The sequence below is a fragment of the Erpetoichthys calabaricus genome, chromosome 4, assembly GCF_900747795.2.
Source record: "Erpetoichthys calabaricus chromosome 4, fErpCal1.3, whole genome shotgun sequence".
In the NCBI taxonomy this organism is placed as follows: Eukaryota; Metazoa; Chordata; class Cladistia; order Polypteriformes; family Polypteridae; genus Erpetoichthys; species Erpetoichthys calabaricus.
Genome location: NC_041397.2, coordinates 12,457,312 through 12,477,827, shown reverse-complemented (window position 1 = coordinate 12,477,827; position 20,516 = coordinate 12,457,312). Strand labels below are relative to the sequence as shown.

Sequence of the window (20,516 nt, the reverse complement as noted above, 5' to 3'; positions counted from 1 at the left end):
AAAAAACGATAATAGTTCATACAGTAATCCCTCGCTACTTCGCGGTTCACTTTTCGCGGATTCACGACTTCGCGGGTTTTTAAATACAAGTGATTGCCCGCCTATCGCGGAAGTTATGTTCCAGACCCATCACCAACAGGAGAAAATCCGCGATATAGAAAGACCATATAAATAAACATTTTTATAGTTTAAGCCTTAAAATACCCATCCCACATGCTTTAAACACATGTAAACTTATAAAACACACTTTGTTAACACATATGATATGTGGATGTCGGGCTAAGGATATGAGTAACATCTCACTATTATAAAACATTTTAACTTCACGCAAGACAAGACAGTGAGACAGGAAAATTGGTGATGTACAGGCTTTTAAATTATTGACAGGCAGAGTGACAAGCAGCACAAAGCCAGCACAAAGTCCACTTCTCCTTAGCGTTCATTCAGCTCCCCACCCCCTTGACAATGCGAACTGCGCCTCCGGGGAGGGGGGTTTGAGCGAACGTGCGTTCAGCCCTCACACACGCACACACACACTACTCCTTCTTCCGAACGCGCAGAGCGACAAGCAGGCATTTTGGCAGAAGCAGCACAAAGTCCATTTCTGCTCAGCGTGAGTTCAGCTGCCCCCCTTCACAAAGCGAGTGCAGACACATTGATGTCTGATCGCTGCGTGCAGTGTGCAGTGTTGGTCTGCGGTGTTTAAGAATGTAGAAAGTGTTTATAAGAGTGTGGGAAAGGTTAACAAGAGAGTGAGAAAGGTTTATAAGAGTGTGGGAAGGGTTTATAAAGCCTTAAAATATGTATAAATAATAAAATAAATATAGGTCGCTACTTCGCGGATTTTCACCTAGGTGAGGGATTACTGTATTAGAAAAAAAACTTTAATGTTTTGCAGCTGTCGATTGCGGCAAAAAGATAAAAAACGTTGCCAGTGAATTCGGAATTTCGCCATCGACACTGTCAACTCTTTTGAAAGACACAGCAAAAAAAGTAGAAAAATCTCGGGTTGCAAATGTATGTGAACTGCTGCATTTGAAGACATCGAAAAAGCCCTTTTTATGTGGCTCAGTGATGCTCGTTCAAGAAACATTCCTATTAATGCGGCACTCATTCAAGAAAATGTGAGGTTTGTAAACTCTCTTGGGACCTCCGTCAACTGGAGAGCAAGCCGAAGAGCGTCCCGAAGTGCGATCTCTGCGTCTGTACGGGGCGATAGCAGGCTCACAGATATGCTGCGTCTCTCCACCAAAGTAAACAGAAAAGATCTCGATGGGTGATGCAAGGTTAGGAGCATGTAAATTGTAAATGCAGATACTGTAACAGGATTACTTGATCACTGACCTGGCCACGATCCTGCCTGACTGTGGTGTCTGTGTATAGCAGAGTGGCAGATCACGCCACAATAAATAACTGTGCCGTTCCTGTTTCAAGCTGAATAAAACTGGTTTTGCTAACATACTGAGACTAAGCCTCGTGTTCTGGGGTGGAAGACAGGGACTTATAGTGCGACCCCGATCTTTTATGATTTTCTTCGGTGGCGCTTCACTGCAGCACTGTGAGCCTCCTACTGCCCTTGCCCAGCAACGGACAAACAATCTTCCACAGACGCTGCAATCGCGCTTAAAGACGCACTTCAACATGTCATTCCTGTTGGGGGGGGTCTCAATAGACTTCAGAAACCTCACAAAATGAAGAAGAAACAATGATTCGGCTACTGACTGATAACTGTGCCGCCCACGACATGCTTCTACATTCAGATAATGTTTGCTTTGAATTCCTCCCACCCAATTGCATGGCAGCACTTTAGCCATTGGATTTGGGCATCATTCGCACCCTGAAAGTGTATTATCCCAAGGAAATGCTGAGAAAAATTCTCGTCAGCATAACTTGTTGGCAGGAGGAGATTAAAATTAACGCAAAAGAAGCTATTGAAATGATTGCAAACGCCTGGATACAAGTTAAAGAAAACACTATAGTAACAAATACAGAATCTCATTACAACAAAATTTTCATTACAACGAAATATTTTTTAGGTCCCTGGGAGTTTGTTGTAATGGAATTTTATCTGTATTTCAAACATAGTGGACAGCAAGGCAAGCTCACAAAGTCACACAGACAGTTTGGGGAGACAAGATGGAACTCTAATTTCAATATGCTGGATTCAGCGTTACAACAATTTGACTATTGGCGGTATCAACAAAAAGATACTTAAAACTGTGGTCTCTTTTCTGAAAGCGTTCCAAGTTGCAACCAATACAGAATCTGATATTACGACATCTGAAAGAACATATAAACAAACTGTTCAGCACCAACTCCTATACACATGCTCTACAAAGTAGCAACATTTCTCAGCCCAAAGCTTCTTATTTTTGTGATCAGCTTTTTTACTAAGTAAAGACAAAATGACAGGATATAATCAATAAACTGACATAACATACAAAGGAACCCACAGCTACTATTTCTATATCTTTTTATTTAAGAGGATCGCTAAGGTGCAGAAACAAAAAGAGATTTGTAATAATCGCACCTTAATGCAACTACACTAAATCAAAGAGTGCAGTGAAGTTCACTGGACAGCTGTTAGTAATGCCCTCTCCTCTCAGAGCTAGCAAGTAGATGCGGAGATGCCTGTACATTTGCAGTGCTTTGCTTGGTTGCAGTGTGCTTGTATTGATGAGCAAAATAACTGTGAGCTGTTGTTCTGGTATGCCAACTAGAAAAGCTTATATTTTCAACAAAACTTACATGTGCGACTTGTACGTAGACAGCACCTACAGTACCTTGTGTGTCCGTTCCACATTTTTGTGGAATGAATAGCAATAATATTAACATAGCTCATACATTATTTCCATATGGAACAGTAAGCGGTAGCCTGCTTACAAAACTTTAACAAGATATTTTGCTTGTTCCTTTCTGTGAAAAAGATGTGCGGACTTGTGCTCAAAAATTAAAAATTAAGTCCCAATGGATGATCTGTAATAAAATACTAATGAAGCAGGACTGTTGCAAAAAAAAGTGAAAAGGACAACTGGGCCAAAGAGGGGAAAGCTTCAACCACCTTCTTGTACATGATTATGTTAAAAAAGGCTTATCCTTAATGGTTATGGAAGTAATGTGTTTCTGCGGGCAGAAGCTGGCCCAATAAGACCAGGTGTATGTGGGAGCAGGCATGCCTGGGATGGAGAAGTGCGGGAGCAGGTTTAAAAAAATCAGCCCTGCACAGACTTCTTCCTGCAGGAAGACTGCTTCCAAATGACTGACTGAGAAATGATGTGCGAGTCACATACTATATCAACTTTTGTGTCGACACTGTAGTACCCTCAAGTCGGACGTTTTCTTTATTTTTAAAATTTTCTTTTTTTTTTTTAGTCATTCTGGTATATTTATTTATTTATCTACAGTATCTATTTACGTATTTATTTATTGAAAGAGCTTCTGTAAAAATCCTTATTTCCCCATGGGGACAAATAAAATTCTATCTATCAGTATAGGTAACCTGGGCTTGTCGTCGCCTTCTTCTTTCGGCTGCTCCCGTTAGGGGTTGTCACAGTGGATTACTTATCTTTCTGTCCTCTGCATCTTGTTCTGTCACACCCATCACCTGAATATCCTCTCTCACCACATCTATAAACCTTCTCTTAGGCCTTCCTCTTTTCCTCTTCCCTGGCAGCTCTACCCTTAGCATCCTTCTCCCAATATATTCAGCATCTCTACTCTGCACATGTCCAAACCAACGCAATCTCGCCTCTCTGACTTTGTCTCCCAACTGTCAAACTTGAGCTGACCCTCTAATGTCCTCATTTCTAATCCTATCCATCCTCATCACACCCAATGCAAGTCTTAGCATCTTTAACTCTGCCACCTCCAGCTCCGTCTCCTGCTTTCTGGTCAGTGCCACCATCTCCAGCCCATATAACATAGCTGGTTTCACTACTGTCCTGTAGACCTTTCCTTTTCACTCTTGCTGATATCTGTCTGTCACAAATCACTCCTGACACTCTTCTCCACCCATTCCACTCTGCCTGCACTCTCTTTTTCACCTCACTTCTACAATCCCCATTACTCTATACTGTTGATCCCAAGTATTTAAACTCATCCACCTTCACCAACTCTACTCCCTGCATCCTCACCATTCCACTGACCTCCCTGTCATTCACACACATGTATTCTATCTTGTTCCTACTGACCTTCATTCCTCTCCTCTCTAGAGCAGATCTCCACCTCTGGGCTTGTCTGATTTTTTTTTGCTTTTCACAAGTTTGTCAAAATCAAGGTTAAGTCAAGCAAGTGCAGAGAGGTGGCTGACTCATCTAGGATTTCTGGTTCATGTGTCTTTTGTACAATGCAAGATGAGCTGTTCTGCTGTGTGCTTTCTTGTATGTCTAAGTTTGATGTGCAATGAGGTGGTGCCCAGAGTGCCCGTTGGCTTGTTGTACAAAACACGCTAGAATATTTTTGTTAAGCCTCAAGATATTCTTTTTTGGATTAAAAAAAATTTCAAACAATATACTTCTGTAAGTACAATTCTTTGTTTCCAAATATCTTTGTAGCTGGAAGCTTCATAATTTCTTTTTTGATAGTACCACACTATAGATGATGCATAGTGATTTACAGGGGGGTAAACGTTAACATTATTCAAAGTTATTGTCTGTTTTTACCTACATTTTTATTATTAATATTTTTTTTTTGTATCAGTATGCTGCTGCTGGAGTATGTGAATTTCCCCTTGGGATTAATAAAGTATCTATCTATCTATCTATCTATCTATCTATCTATCTATCTATCTATCTATCTATCTATCTATCTATCTATCTATCTAGTGGCTGTTGCTTGCTCTGCTTCACAGGAAAAGTAAAATGTATACCTCAGAAAATCTGCGTTGTTCTTTTAACATTCCTGTTTGATTCCTGTTTTTAGGATGAACCTTGTGAGGCCCTCCAACCTGCAGGGAAAAAACCTGGGGGTTGGTGGCAGAATTAGCACTCCAGCCACCATAAAAAACCTCCCACTGTTGCATTCCATCTGAACTAGTGTGGTGCTGAGGTGTCACCCATTGCATGGCTGCATTTGGGTCCTAATCTGGGGATCCTAAGTTGATTTGTCATGTGGTGGGTGCGGCAATGCGCTGGATCAGCGTGTGCTCCTAACCTCTTTGAGGCCGATACAGATTTGGAAGAGTCTGGAGTAGATGGTGCTACAGGGCATTTGAAGAACTTGTCCATGTTCGTTGGGTTTCTTAATGAAGCCTGCGGTTGGGTGTATTACAGGTTGTCATTGTAACTGGACTTATGTTAGCCATTTCATTTCCTCAGTATGTAGGAACAAAATGTCCCTTTGACTGAGCACAGAACTGAAATCTGCTATTAGTAGCCCTATAAAACATTAAAGTGTGATGGCTGATTTAACTTTTTTTTTTTTTAAAGAGACTGGAGAAATTATGGCCTACAGCTTAGCCTTACTTTAGATTTGATTTCTCTCATCACTTTCTCTTCGTTTCTAGTTTAAAGCAAATGCCAGGCTACATTTTCGCTAGTCCTGCGTAAAGCGTGCTGACTGTGTAGTCATATATCACAAAGCTATTTGTTAATTAGAAAGAATTACCCAGGACAGGGGATGTGGACTCCAACGTAGTGGGGGTATTGTATTGGAAAAACTAGCACCTCTTATAGAATTATTTGTGATGTGATTACTCTTGACTGAGCATTCCGAGTTGTGTTCATTGCCTGCAGCACCAAGTCAGTCTAGTACAAATTATTTTTCTGCACTGACATTCACTTCAGCACACGCACACATATGATGCATCTACTAGTATAGAGCTCACACTAAATGAACAAATACATTGGGGAATGATGTAAGCCACAACATGTATAATGCACATCAAACAGTAGTCCGCATGTATCTTCTTGTATAATACGCTACCATGGCTGTCCATTTGTCTGTTCAGGATTTTAAATCACCTCACTTGGCCATTGTCCATATGTAGTTTGCACAATCTCCCTGTGCTGACATGGTTAACTGGCAATTCAAAGTTGGGCTCATGGGTGTCTGTCTGGGTGGGCTCTGCAATGGACTGGCTCCTTGTTGACCACAGTATGACAGTGTGGTATGGCAGCTGCACAGCACAGGACAGGAAGGACTTATCACAGGTGGTGAGAACAGCACAGGGGATCGTGGGAAGTCCTCTCCTAGACCTGGACTCTGTATATGATGGAAGGGTGCAGAAGAGGGCCAAATGTAAAGCTGTAGATCTCACCCATCCGGGAAATGGACTGTTTGTACCACTGCCTTCGGGAAAGCAATACAGAAACATAAAGACACGTACCAGCAGACTGAAAGACAGCTTTTTCCCCAGAGCTGTGAAGTCCATCTGCCCCTGCTGATACACACACATCTACATCTACCCCTAACCTGCCCCCCTGTAGACATGCACACGTACTTTCCCTCGTAATCAAACACACACACACACACTCGTATTCCTCCCCTGCAGACCCACGCACACAGATCACTGGTCTCTGTAGGCATACTACCTCAGAAAAAGTCTGGACTTGATGATGTTTTATTGCTGCCTTCTTTTATACTTATTATTTTATTTTATTATTTATAGTGTATTGTGTATTTAAGTATTCTGCCTTGAAGCCGAGTCCTACCAACAAAAAATTTCGCTATGTGTATGCATGACAATAAAGAATTCTATCTATCTATTTCACTCATCACCCTGCATTGTATTTAACAGCCATAGGAATGTATGTTCGTTTTATTCCTCAAGCTATGTTAAAACTTAATCTGAGCCATAAGAATTACTTTATACTTTTTGAAACACATAATCTGTAGCAACCAAATGGACACATTGAAAGATCACATTCAAGTTTAATTTTGCAACCATTGTTTATGTGGGAATAGTCTTTAGTGTTGTGTCTTCTAGAAACACTGAATAGTTCCAATTTTATAGTATATTGTTTTGTACAAGTGCTTTTCAGTTCTGGGGACCAAAATTCACTTCCAAGTCTGACCACCATGCCTGTGGGTATCTTCTGGGTGTGTGGTTTGGTTTTTGTCCTGTATCTCAAAGACTCAGTTGGGTTAGGTAATAGGTAACAACTTTAAATTATCCCAGTATAGTTTAGAGAGGTTACATGTGAGTGTGCCCTGCAATGGGCTGACGTTCCATCTACTGTTAGTTCTTACCTTAAACAGTGTGCTGGCTAGATAAAGCCATGTCACGTTACATAAGTTTTTCAGCAATTTTCAATGAAAGACTTTGTTTACATGATCTTAGTGAGCCGGAGCTGCTCCTTTTACTGTTAGCCTTGTATTTTGTCCAGGCGAGTATTTTGGACTGGCCTGACACTCACATGACTGAGTCACTGGATATGTCTGACTACACAAAATAACAGTGCGGCTGCTTCTGACAAAAGCTATTTGATTTCGCCTCAAGTCCTAGGAGTGGGCTAGTTGTACTCTATGTGGTCTAAGAGCCATCAAGCATTTAGCTGGAAGTACAATGCTTATAATGCAGGGATGAGGAATAATAAGTCTGGTGTTTCTGGACTTCACAAACAGAAGAGAGGCTCATGTTTCTGATGTCACGTGTTTTACGTACTATGACTGAATGGAAAAACAAAGGCAGCGATTGTGGCTGGACTGACAATACCTGTAAAGCATTCATGCAGCACATTATTGGCTGTCAGAAAAAGGGGCAACCTTGTGATTCATTTGGAAATGTGAAACTGTGCCGCAAAGTCATTAAACAGATGTCTGATTTGACATACCCTACAATTTCTAGTTGTGAAAATTGACATACTCTAGCAACAACATCAGGAACTGCAGTCGTCAAATCTGACATCACCTCTGAATAGATAGTGCAATATGACATCGACTTTACACTATGGCTCCATGCAGTTCTGTAATGGAAAAAACGTATTTGGAAAATGAACAGGATAGGTGATCTCCTTTTTGGGGCTACATGGGCCATCCCTAATGGCAGATTTCTTCGTTGCCAAATTAATTTGTCACATTTAACAAAGCTTTGTAATTTTCAGTTTTGTATCACTTCTTTTGTGGTATTTGCCAGTTAAATACTGAAGGCTTATATAGGTTCTGTTTTCTTATAAATCATGTATTCATACAAATGAGAAGTCAAGCAAAATGACAACTTTTATTGGCTAAAAGTGTCATTCTGCTTGACTTCCCATTATATCCGTAATGGCTAACATGGTACAATAGCCTATTACTCCCTATTATACCTCCAGTGCAGCAGTGCAATAGATGACATTATGTGCAATAGTATTCATGTGCAAATAAGTTCTTATGTTGAATGTTTGTGTTCTACCTTATTTCTTCTTATCCTTTATCCTTTTTTAATTATATTTTATTTATATTTTGACACCACAGGGACTGCACCTAATTTCGTTGTATTTGTTACAATGACAAAAAAGATATTCTGATTCTGATACTCATTTATTCACACAAATGCCCATCACTTTCTTGGGTTGCATTTCAAGAACAATACAGTTTTTAACTGGCTTGACTTCCAGTAAAAGTCAAATTTCATTAAATGTGTTTACAGTAGCATACCATTCAAGCTTTCTATCAGTAAGATTTACACTGCTGTGTTTTAAAATATACAGGCATGCACTGTAGCCCCCTAGTGGCTAACATGTTAAACTGTAAAGTACAGTATCACCAATTCAGTCTCAATCAGTGATGCATTGTGCCTATCACGGACTCCGTTATTCTCAGGTCTTTGTACCGCAGAAACGTGCAAACAGATGTACTGTTGTGCAGTATGTTTTGGTATGGTTTTCTTTATAAGAGGACATTAAAGAAAAGCAGTATGACCGTCTTTTGTGTGAGTTGTTAACTTTACAGCACAAGGCTGCTGGTTTAAGTCCCTACCACAAACTCTTGTGAGCCTGTGCAATAACATGCTTTGCTTTTACTCACTCTATGGAACTATAGAAAGAATTGTACTAGTATATTTGGTAAGTTGATTTGTATAAATGCAAATTATTTGTAAAGATGTACTGTATGACATAAGAAATTTGACAAATGAGAATAGATCATTCAGTCTTTAGCTTGTTTGTTTAGCTAATAGCTGACCTGTCAACTTGAAATCTGCATCTCAATATCAGATAGTGAGTCTGGGGAACCATTTTTAAACTTTAGCGCAAGCAGACCCACCCCTCTAATGAATTACGTACTGTTACTTTATTTATGATTTTCCATTACATTTTTTTCCCTGTAAGAAATCTACACTCGGACTTACACTATGGGTGTCTTTGAGGATATTAAACTATTGTGCTAGATATAAAGAAACACAATCTAACGCCTTTACATTACTCTTGCATATGGCCGGAAAATGCTGTTATCAATAGATTGAATCTGGCAAAATATATATAAAACAGAGGGTGTTAGAAAGATTTGTCTGATGGGTTTTGGTTCCCAGCCATGAATATCTTGCTGAAACCTCTAATGCTATAGTCCAAAAATAGCAACCCCCCAAATAAAAATGAGAATAGCTATGGAGAAAGGTTACATTAATAGAGGGTGACATGGTGATGCAGTAGTTAACTCTGCTGTCTTACAGCTCCCTGGCCCTAGGTTTCAAAAAAGGTCTGGTTATTATGTAGAAGTTGAGATTTATCCCCATGTCACACAGACCACCCAAAGCCTTCCTGGGTCTCGTTCACATTCTAAATTGTTGTTAATAATTCAATTGGAGACTACAGATGTGTGTCCTTTGATATTGTCATGTCCTGTCCAAGATTTCTTCCTCACTTTTGTGCAATCTGCTGGGTTAGGCTGTGGCCATCACAATTTTTTGTAATGGACAGAGTGGGCCCATAAAATAAATACCATATATACTCGAGTATACAGTGGTGTGAAAAACTATTTGCCCCCTTCCTGATTTCTTATCTATTGCATGTTTGTCACACAAAATGTTTCTGATCATCAAACACATTTAACCATTAGTCAAATATAACACAAGTAAACACAAAATGCAGTTTGTAAATGGTGGTTTTTATTATTTAGGGAGGAAAAAAAAATCCAAACCTACATGGCCCTGTGTGAAAAAGTAATTGCCCCCTGAACCTAATAAGTGGTTGGGCCACCCTTAGCAGCAATAACTGCAATCAAGCGTTTGCGATAACTTGCAATGAGTCTGTTACAGCGCTCTGGAGGAATTTTGGCCCACTCATCTTTGCAAAATTGTTGTAATTCAGCTTTATTTGAGGGTTTTCTAGCATGAACCGCCTTTTTAAGGTCATGCCATAGCATCTCAATTGGATTCAGGTCAGGACTTTGACTAGGCCACTCCAAAGTCTTCATTTTGTTTTTCTTCAGCCATTCAGAGGTGGATTTGCTGGTGTGTTTTGGGTCATTGTCCTGTTGCAGCACCCAAGATCGCTTCAGCTTGAGTTGACGAACAGATGGCCGGACATTCTCCTTCAGGATTTTTTGGTAGACAGTAGAATTCATGGTTCCATCTATCACAGCAAGCCTTCCAGGTCCTGAAGCAGCAAAACAACCCCAGACCATCACACTACCACCACCATATTTTACTGTTGGTATGATGTTCTTTTTCTGAAATGCTGTGTTCCTTTTACGCCAGATGTAACGGGACATTTGCCTTCCAAAAAGTTCAACTTTTGACTCATCAGTCCACAAGGTATTTTCCCAAAAGTCTTGGCAATCACTGAGATGTTTCTTAGCAAAATTGAGATGAGCCCTAATGTTCTTTTTGCTTAACAGTGGTTTGCGTCTTGGAAATCTGCCATACAGGCCGTTTTTGCCCAGTCTCTTTCTTATGGTGGAGTCGTGAACACTGACCTTAATTGAGGCAAGTGAGGCCTGCAGTTCTTTAGACGTTGTCCTGGGGTCTTTTGTGACCTCTCTGATGAGTCGTCTCTGCGCTCTTGGGGTAATTTTGGTCGGCCGGCCACTCCTGGGAAGGTTCACCACTGTTCCATGTTTTTGCCATTTGTGGATAATGGCTCTCACTGTGGTTCGCTGGAGTCCCAAAGCTTTAGAAATGGCTTTATAACCTTTACCAGACTGATAGATCTCAATTACTTCTGTTCTCATTTTTTCCTGAATTTCTTTGGATCTTGGCATGATGTCTAGCTTTTGAGGTGCTTTTGGTCTACTTCTCTGTGTCAGGCAGCTCCTATTTAAGTGATTTCTTGATTGAAACAGGTGTGGCAGTAATCAGGCCTGGGGGTGGCTACGGAAATTGAACTCAGGTGTGATACACCACAGTTAGGTTATTTTTTAACAAGGGGGCAATTACTTTTTCACACAGGGCATGTAGGTTTGGATTTTTTTTCTCCCTAAATAATAAACACCATCATTGAAAAACTGCATTTTGTGTTTACTTGTGTTATATTTGACTAATGGTTAAATGTGTTTGATGATCAGAAACATTTTGTGTGACAAACATGCAAAAGAATAAGAAATCAGGAAGGGGGCAAATACTTTTTCACACCACTGTAAGCCGACCCGAATATAAGCCGGGGTACCTAATTTTACCTACAAAAACTGGAAAAACTTATTGACTCGAGTATAAGCCTAGGGTGGGAAATGCAGCAGCTACTGGTAAGTTTCAATAATCAAAATAAATACCAATAAAATTACCATACATTAATTTAAATCTTTAAAAACAAGCCGGGTACATTCTTTAACTGCCTTCTCTGCCTTATGCAGCCAGCCAGCCCTCTCTGTCTCTCTCTCTCTCACTCTCTCATGTGCGCACGGCGTGCATGTGTGTGTCTGTCTTGCTCAGCGTGTGTGTCTCTCTCGTGCAGCGCGCGTATGTGTGTGTGTGTCTCTCTCTCTCTCGCTCGCAGCGGGACCTGACTCTAATATAAGCCGAGGGTGACATTTTTCAGCACATTTTGGGTGCTGAAAAACTCGGCTTATATTTGAGTATATACGGTAGATTTATTTCCAACAAAATTAATCTGCCAAATAATGTTTTTTTCAGTGTACCACATCAATTACTTAACATTGTTGTGAAATGTATATTGTGGAACCTGTTATGTATTGTGTGTGTGCTTTACTGATGGCAGTTACCAAAAATTAATTTTGATCTCATTGACACACAACAATAAACCAGATAAGATGGTTGATTGTTTTCCGTTTCCAGTCACTGCTGAGAAGTAACAATGAGGTTTTTCTGCCAAGATTGATTTATAAGTTATTAAATGATGATCCGGATTGGCGTTTAACAATTATGCGAAGTGGTTCTAAATGAAGAAAGACGAGAGGCAATGGCATCATTGATAAAATTATGTGGTCCAACAAAGCTCAATTTAAACTTTCAGGTACTGTAAATTGGAACAGCTTCTCTACTATTCAACAGAAAATCCCCATTTAATGGTAGAAGAACAATTGAATCAGCAAGGGATTACAGTTTGGGTGGGTCTTTTCGTGTAAAAGGGTACTTGGACCGGTTTTTTCCTCCCATACACCTGTTACACATGACCTGTATCTTAACATTGTGAATGACCCCGTTTTACCACAGTTCCAGAGAGAGCATCATAATGACGACTTCTTTCAAAAATACAGTGCTCCTCCACACTATGCCATAACAGTGAGCAACTTTCTTGATGAACAATTACCCAACAGGTGGTGAGGTCAACGAGGGCCAGTGGAATGGCCACCACGATCACCAGACTTCACCCCAATGGACTTTTTCTTTTTGGGTGTGGTGAAAGATAAAGTCTTTCCATAAAAAAACACATACTGTGGATGGTACGATTCTCTCCATAAGAGAAGCATGTCAAGAAATTGACAATAAAGTACTCTGTGCCAAAGGGTGCTTGAGTGTCGCAAGTAGACTGCAAGAATGTGTAAATAATGAATGCTGGCAATTTGAGTACCTACAATATTATATCTACAGTAAGTTCACTGTAACATTCATTTCTGTGAATAAAGTTAATAAAGCTATTGTAATTCATGTCTTTTTCGATACAAACAACTGTAAACCTGCTTTACTCTGCTGCAAGTGCAAGTGATCTCATAATTTATGTGGCACAATACTCTCTCTTCCTGGTATTAGGTGGTGGCAAGGAAAGTGGCAGTGTGATTAAGGCACGGATAGAAAGAGGGCAGAACAAGCAAAAAGTTGTTGGTACAGTCTGTGTTTTCGACTCCCTATTTATTCCTGTCATATTCTCTTAACATTCCATTGCCTAACTGGAAAGGGCAGTTGGTTAAAACAATTATACAGTAAACCTGCGTTTCTACATGTTTGTGCTTGTATTTCAGTCTTAACATTTTCTTTATTAAATTCAGTGTCATACTGGATTGTAGTCCCATTTGCTCTGTCCAAAATAAGATGGCACATGTTGTTTATACTTAATAAAATAAAGAGTAATAGTTAATAAAAAACTAGTACAGTGGTCAGAGCAGTTTTTTTCTTCACAGCTGTGGGTTCAAATCCCAGCCAAGGCCCTGTTGGTGCAGAGTTTGTTGCACTCTAAAGTAAAAAGCATGATGGGACATTTAGGTAATGTTGCTCATTTTTGTTATTTGTCATTTTTATTTGATCATTTATGTTAGGTAGAATGCCTAGATTTTATTTTTTTCTCCAGCCAGGAGTTATTTTTGTTTTTTCTGTCCTCCCTGGCCATCGGACCTTACTTTTATTCTATGTTAATTAGTGTTCTCTTATTTTAACTCTTACGTTGTCTTTTTTCTCATTCTTCATCATGTAAAGCACTTTGAGCTACATTATTTGTATGAAAATGTGCTATAGAAATAAATGTTGTCGTTGTTATGTCATGTTCTATCCAGCAGGGGGCCTAGCTCCCTGGTTGGAATAAGTTCTTCTATAATTGTGGCATGTTACATAACCAGAAACTATATAGATATAATAATAAAAGACGATACCCCTCCCTTAGTGATACAGCGGTAAGAAATCACATAGGAGAAGTAACTTAACTTTCTTTAATGACGATATTATGTGGCATAGCAGACGAGAAAGACATGACAAGACTATCACCGAAGTGGGAGCTCAATGTATACAGTCTGCCATTTTCGTTGCTGCACTTGAAGGATTTTCCAGATCGGATGTCGTTTTCTATCCATCTGTTGGCTTCAAAGGTGAGCCGGGCAATGTTCCAAGGCTTTATATACCCTTTCTCCACTTAGGTGAATAATACAATTCCAAACAAGGCAAAGTGATGATACAATTTCATGCTGACTCTAACACACAGAAATAGTGCATGTTGCCCATTTGCAGTTGTTCTTAACTTGTCTTGTCTTCAAATGCTTGCCTAACAGTTCTAAATGATGAGCCTCTGTGTGCTAAATTTGGCTATTTGTTAACTGTACATGTGAGAAGCAGATTTATAATATATTTTTTGTACAGAGCACAGTAACATATTAAACATATAAACTTATTACACATGTATTTGATAACCTGCCTAATCCAGACCATGGTCGTTTGGGGGTTGTTTGAAGCCTGTCTCAGCTAGCATAGGGTGCAAGGCAGGAGTAAACCCTAGACAGGACATCAGTCCATCACAGGGCAAACACACACACACACAATCAAATGCCAATTTAGTGTCCCCAATTCATCTAACCTGCAAGTCTTTGGACTGTGGGAGGAAACTGGAGGACCTGAAGGAAACCCACGCAGACAGGGGGAGAACCCGGGACATGAACCCTGGTCTCCTTACTGAGAAGCAGCAGCACTACCACTGCAACTCTGAATATGAGACTAAGGTACAGATTTTATTTACTGGAAAAAACATTTGTGGCGTTTAGTGCCCCAGTTCCACCTGAGACAAATAAATCTAAAGCAAAATAAAGTTGGTTAAAGTTAGTATTTGGTCACATAACCCTTACACACAATCACTGTCCCAAGTCATGGACCTTTGATATCACCAGAACCTGGGCCAACTTAACTTGGCTGCTCTGCCAAGCTCTTACGACAGTTACTTTCAGTTGCTGCTTATTCTGGTGCTTTGCTGACTTTAGTTTCCTCCTACATTTATTCTCAATTTGGTTTAAATCAGAACACTGACTTGGCCAGTCTATAACTTTCCACTGTTTTTCTTTCTGATGAACTCCTTGGAACTTCATTGGCTGAACTGTTATGCTTAGTGTCACTTGCAGTCCCCTCTCTTTCTCCACCCATTTCCCTTCCTATCACTCAGTTAAAGTTTAATCTTTACCTCATCTGCCCATAAAACTTTGGTTCAGAAACCTTCTGACTCATCTTTGTGAATTCCAGATGGGCTTTTCTGTTCTTGATGTTGATGAGTGGTTTCCATCTTATAGTGCAGGTTATGCTCTTTAATAACACTTTCAACCCTGCACACTGTAAACTGTTTTATTTCTTTGGATGTTATTTTTTAAATTTATTTTTATATTTTTTGTTTCAAAGCTCTTAACAATACTACTGTCATCAGCTGCTATGGCCTTCCTAGGATGGCCTGCTTCTTTGACATTACCTACACCTCCAGTGGTTTCTTTTATTTCAAAATATTTCGTGCTGTTGATTTTGGAATGTCCAGTTGTTGACCCTTGGTTCTAATCAGCATTTGCTTTAATTTCCACCTATACATCCATCTTCTAAAGTTTATCTGGTCCAGGTCCCAGGGGCAGCAGCCTAAGTAGAGATGCATGGACATCCCATTTCCATTCCATCTCCTCTAGATAGATACCAAGGTGTTCCCAGGCCAACTGGGAGATATAATCTCTCCAGCGTGTGCTAGGTGTACCTCGATGGTCTATTCTGGGTTGGATATGCCTGAACCACCTCCGAAGTGAGATGTCCAGGGGGCATTTTAACGCTCAAACCACCTCAACTAATTCCTTTCCACATGGAGGTACAACAGCTCTATTTTGTGCTCCTCCCAATCGTCTGTGCACCTCACTTTATCTCTAAGGCTGAGTCCAGACACCCTGCAAAGGAAGATCAGTTTCTACTCTTGTATCTATGATCTAGTTTCTTAGGTCACTACCCAGTTCTCTAGTTTTCATCTTGTTTTGTACTTTCAGTGTCAACATCAGACGCTAAATATAATCTTCAATGACCACAACCATTTCTACATACTAAGAGCTCCTTTATGTATAAATAATCAAGGGAGAACCTCAATAATTGGAATCTCCTGCCATTGATATGTCTAAAAATCTCTGCAAAAGCTTGAATGGGGAGGGTGACCCATCAAATGTCATTGTTTCCAGTAAGATAAGCTTTTTTTCTTGTATCAGTTTACCAAGCGACACTAGATAAAACAATAAGGATAACTGTATGACGCTATGTGCAAAAGGACAAAGGTCCAAGTCTTTAGAGTCTTGGTGCTTCCTGTCTTGCTATATGGTTGCGAGACATGGACGCTATCCAGTGACCTGAGATGAAGACTGGGCTCCTTTGGTACTGTGTCTCTCCGGAAAATCCTTGCGTACCGTTGGTTTGACTTTGTGTCGAATGAGCGGTTGCTCATGGAGTCCCGAATGAGACACATTACCAGCATTGTGAGGGGCTGTCAGTTACGGCACTACGGCCATGTGACGAGTTTCCCTGAGGGTGATCCAGCTCATAAGATCCTCATTGTTGGGGACCCGAGTGGCTGGACCAGGCCAAGGGGTCGCCCATGTAACATCTGGCTGTGGCAGGTAGAGGGTCATTTCCAGAGGGTGGGACTGGACCACGTGTCTGCCTGGGGGGTTGCAAACCGGGATCCCAAGTTGTTTCGTTGTGTAGTGGGTGCGTCAATGCACTGTACCAGTGCATGCTCCCCAACTTGACTTGACTATGTGCAAATATCATACCTAGAATCCAAAACTGGGAAAGGAAACAAAATGAGAATTGTGTAAATTATACCTTTTTGTAATTGTGGCTTTCAAAAATCCACACATTTGCTTTCTGAACATCATTTTTCCCCAATACATAATGTTTGTGGATGCCAAAGGATATCCCAGCTGCTAGATGAATGACACATAGCCAGGCAGGCTATTACATTGACATCCCCAAATCACCCATAATGTCATGCACTATTCTTATAAGGCCGATGCCTTTATCAAAGGCGATTTACAACATTTGACATACAGTTGGTTATATTTCTTTTGGTGTGTTCCAGTTGGAACACAGAGGTGGGTTAAGTGGCATGCTAACCCCAGGGTTTGAAGTCCAAAGCCTTAACCACTATGACACGCTGCCTGCCTAAAAATAGGAAGAGTGTGCAGGAATGAAGTTGGGTTTGTGTGCTGTAGGTCTGCAGCTTTATCACCTATGAAGCATGTCTCCTTTTACGATGTTCAGAAGAATTACTTCTGAATGTTTTGAAATTGCTTCAGTTTGTTTTTTGGTCCAGCATCTCCTGACACACTGGTATGAGAAAAATCCTACACATGATATACCGTTTGATTTGTCTTGATGTCTAGTTATGCAAAATTTCAAGCTTTTTGCTGTTTCCCCTTATTTATGGCCCTCACAACCTAAAAAAAAAAGCTCAGTTGTTATACCTTTTTGGACCATATTTTGTGTAGGAAGTTACACCCTTATGATAAAGAAAAAAACTAATAGGTATCCTCAGCATAAAATGATCAGGTGAACTTGGAAGTTGTGCATGCCACATCAACTAATCCCTCTAATGGTATACAAGTGGTATAACAAAACAGAAAACAACGGGGATCGGTAATATAAGCATGTGAAGTGTCATTTGATGCTACTTTGAGGTGGCTGATAATGGTTTTTAATAGTTGATTCTTTCTCGGTGTTCCAAGCCCTCCAAGACCCACTCCCAGAAGGTTAAAAATGACAAATTTCAAACATAAACATGTGTGGTAGTGTTTTAAACTATTTCAAGGTCAGTGATTAAGAATATGATTGTTATTTTTGATCCTTTACTAGTGATCTAGCGCTGTATGGACCTATCAGAGGGTGATAGATGACAATCTCTTATCACAATTGAGAATATTTAGAGTTTTAAACATTTCATTTCTGTGAGAAGTCGAGCAAAATGACACCTTTTATTAGCTATCTGAACCGATTACAATCTGCAAGCTTTCGAGGCCACGGGGGCCTATTCTTCAGGCAAGTTAGAAAAGAAGGGGCCTGAGTTGCCTCGAAAGCTTGCAAGATTGTAATCGGTTCAGTTAGCCAATAAAAGGTGTCATTTTGCTTGACTTCTCACTGCATCCATAATGGCTAACACGGTGCAACACCCTACTACTACAAACCTTTAAACTGAAGCACATATTTTAATATTTTAAATATCTGACACAACTATTCTCATTTAGTATGTACTTTTACCTCATGAAGTAAATCATTACATTTCTTGTGAACGCTCCAAATTAGTGCGGCTTTTGCTAATTCAGACTTTTTTATTCATTACTGCAATGTTTACGTTTGATGGATGTGTTTTTAATGTTATGCCTGTAAAACCTGCTGACAATCCTCTTGGGACAATAACGTGTAATTGAACTGAAAACGGCCGTTAATTATTAACATTACTTATCATCCGGCTGACAACTTTATCCAAGGTGACATATAACATTGTCCCCTAAAATTGTCCCTAGTGTGTACTTGGTGTGTATGTGTGTGCCCTGCTGTGGGCTGGCGCCCATCCCGTGGTTTGTTCCTGCCTTGCGCACTGTGTTGGCTGGGATTGGCTCCAGCAGACCTCCATGACCCTGTGTTAGGATATAGCTGGTTGGAGAATCACTGACTGACTGACATATAACACTTGAGAATTAGCTACACTTTCTTTTTCCTCAGTGGTAGCACAGACAGGTGAAGTGACTTGCTCATGGTCACACTGTGTCTGCAGCGGGATATAAAACCACAACGTCGGGATCTGAAGTCCAAAGCCTTAACCAACTTGCCACGCTGCCTACCTAAAAAATAGGAAGAACATGCAAATTCGACAACAAAGGCACCTTATCCATGAATCAAAGTCTTCCTGCGCTGCAGGTTACAGCCTCATCAGCTTTGCAGCTTTTATTTTTATTTATTTTTTTAAAGTGTATGAACGCATTCATGTCCTGTGAATGTCTTGGCCTGTTAATTATCCCCTCCGTTTCTATGAATGAGCCGACTATGGGTGGATGTTTTCCTAACCGCACCTCCGCAGCGCCTTCCCCTGCCAGTACTACAGGTCTTACACCTGACCGGGTACTGCCATTTATGCTCGTTGCTCGCAGACAACAGCGCTGCAGACGTTAAGACGAAGGCCGACTGAGAAAGGCTTGCACGATCGACTGAATTTAGGGAGATCGTGCAGAAGAAAACGGGCGGATCTGTTTAACATCCGCCAGAGTCAACGCCGGTCAATCGCGGCCTGTCTCAAAGCGTAGATGATCAGTTCCTCTGCTTTTTCTCTCTCATTTTATTCGGGAATCCCTCCAACCCCCCACTCCTTCATTTCTGACAAGTCACTGAGTCACTCATCTGTCTACGCAGGGTGTGTGGCACCCAGTACACCGAAAAACCTGTTTGCTTCTTTCTATCTGCGTGCTGTAACCGCCGCTCGCTCGCACGCTCGCTCTCCCTTTTCTTCTTCCACTGAATGCTGAATTGGCGGCATCCTGTCGCTCAGTGTGCGGCTTTGTCTCCCTGCACGCATCCCAGCTGTCACGTCGCGCGCCTCCCGCTCAAATGCGTTGCTCGCTCGCTCACTCGCTCTGGCGGGCAGCCGGCCGCGCTGCCCGGACAAACAGGCGATGCTTGCCGGACAGCGTGTGCACGTGCGCCGCGTGCCCCATCCCCAACACAAGCAGAAGCAGCAGCAGTAGTAGCAGCGAAGAGCTTACTTTGTCCACGGAGCCTGGGCGCAGCCGCTCCAGCAGCCTGCACAAGACCACCCCATCCTTGAGAGACGACTGCAGGAATCCCTCGGGGTCTGAAATGGTCTTTTTCGGCGACTCGAGTACCCCCAGAGTGATGAGCCATGTAACGGTTTGCTCCGCTGAATTCATGGCCTTTCCGCACGCTGCAGATCCGAAGGAAGAAGGGAAGGAGGGGGGCACGGTTTGGGTAAACGGCTTCTTTTAAAGCATTTCTCGTCTACATTCGAGCGAGGAGCGGGATCGCGGCTGAACGTGATCCCTTCTTCTCCATGGAGATGTCCGACGTGCCTTTGACAATCCAGTAGGTCCCGTTTTTGTCTGTCTGTCTCTCGCTCGCTCTCCCCTGGCTTTTGGCGAGCTGTCAAACGCCTCCTCTATTAGCCGCACAACCTGCGGCGCGCTTCCGGTACGTGACGTCACTGATCCGCGGGGGGACACGACGGCGGCGGCGGCGACAGCTGCGGCACAGGGTCCGACTGAGACCGAAGCGGAAGGAGATCCACTAATACACAGGCTCCGGATACGTCCGCCAGCTGTGGTAAAGCGTAAGCCGCCCAAATTCGGGTTGTTCATAAGAAATGTAACGATTTACTTCATGAGGTAAAAGTACAGTGGTGTGAAAAACTATTTGCCCCCTTCCTGATTTCTTATTCTTTTGCATGTTTGTCACACAAAATGTTTCTGATCATCAAACACATTTAACCATTAGT

At 41.3% G+C, this 20,516-nt stretch overlaps 1 protein-coding gene across 2 annotated transcripts in view; it reads right to left on the bottom strand.

The window, feature by feature from the left end:
• arhgef7b (Rho guanine nucleotide exchange factor (GEF) 7b) overlaps positions 1-20,203 on the bottom strand; it is a 252,559-nt gene extending 232,356 nt beyond the window's left edge. Inside the window, exon 1 of one of the 2 annotated variants that reach the window (XM_051926338.1) lies at positions 19,771-20,203. In XM_051926338.1, the coding sequence (XP_051782298.1) occupies positions 19,771-19,935 (165 nt within the window). In that variant the 5' untranslated portion in view covers positions 19,936-20,203. The remainder of the gene's footprint in view (positions 1-19,770) is intronic. The other variant, XM_051926339.1, reaches the window with a different exon arrangement.
• Between the last annotated feature and the right edge of the window lie 313 nt (positions 20,204-20,516).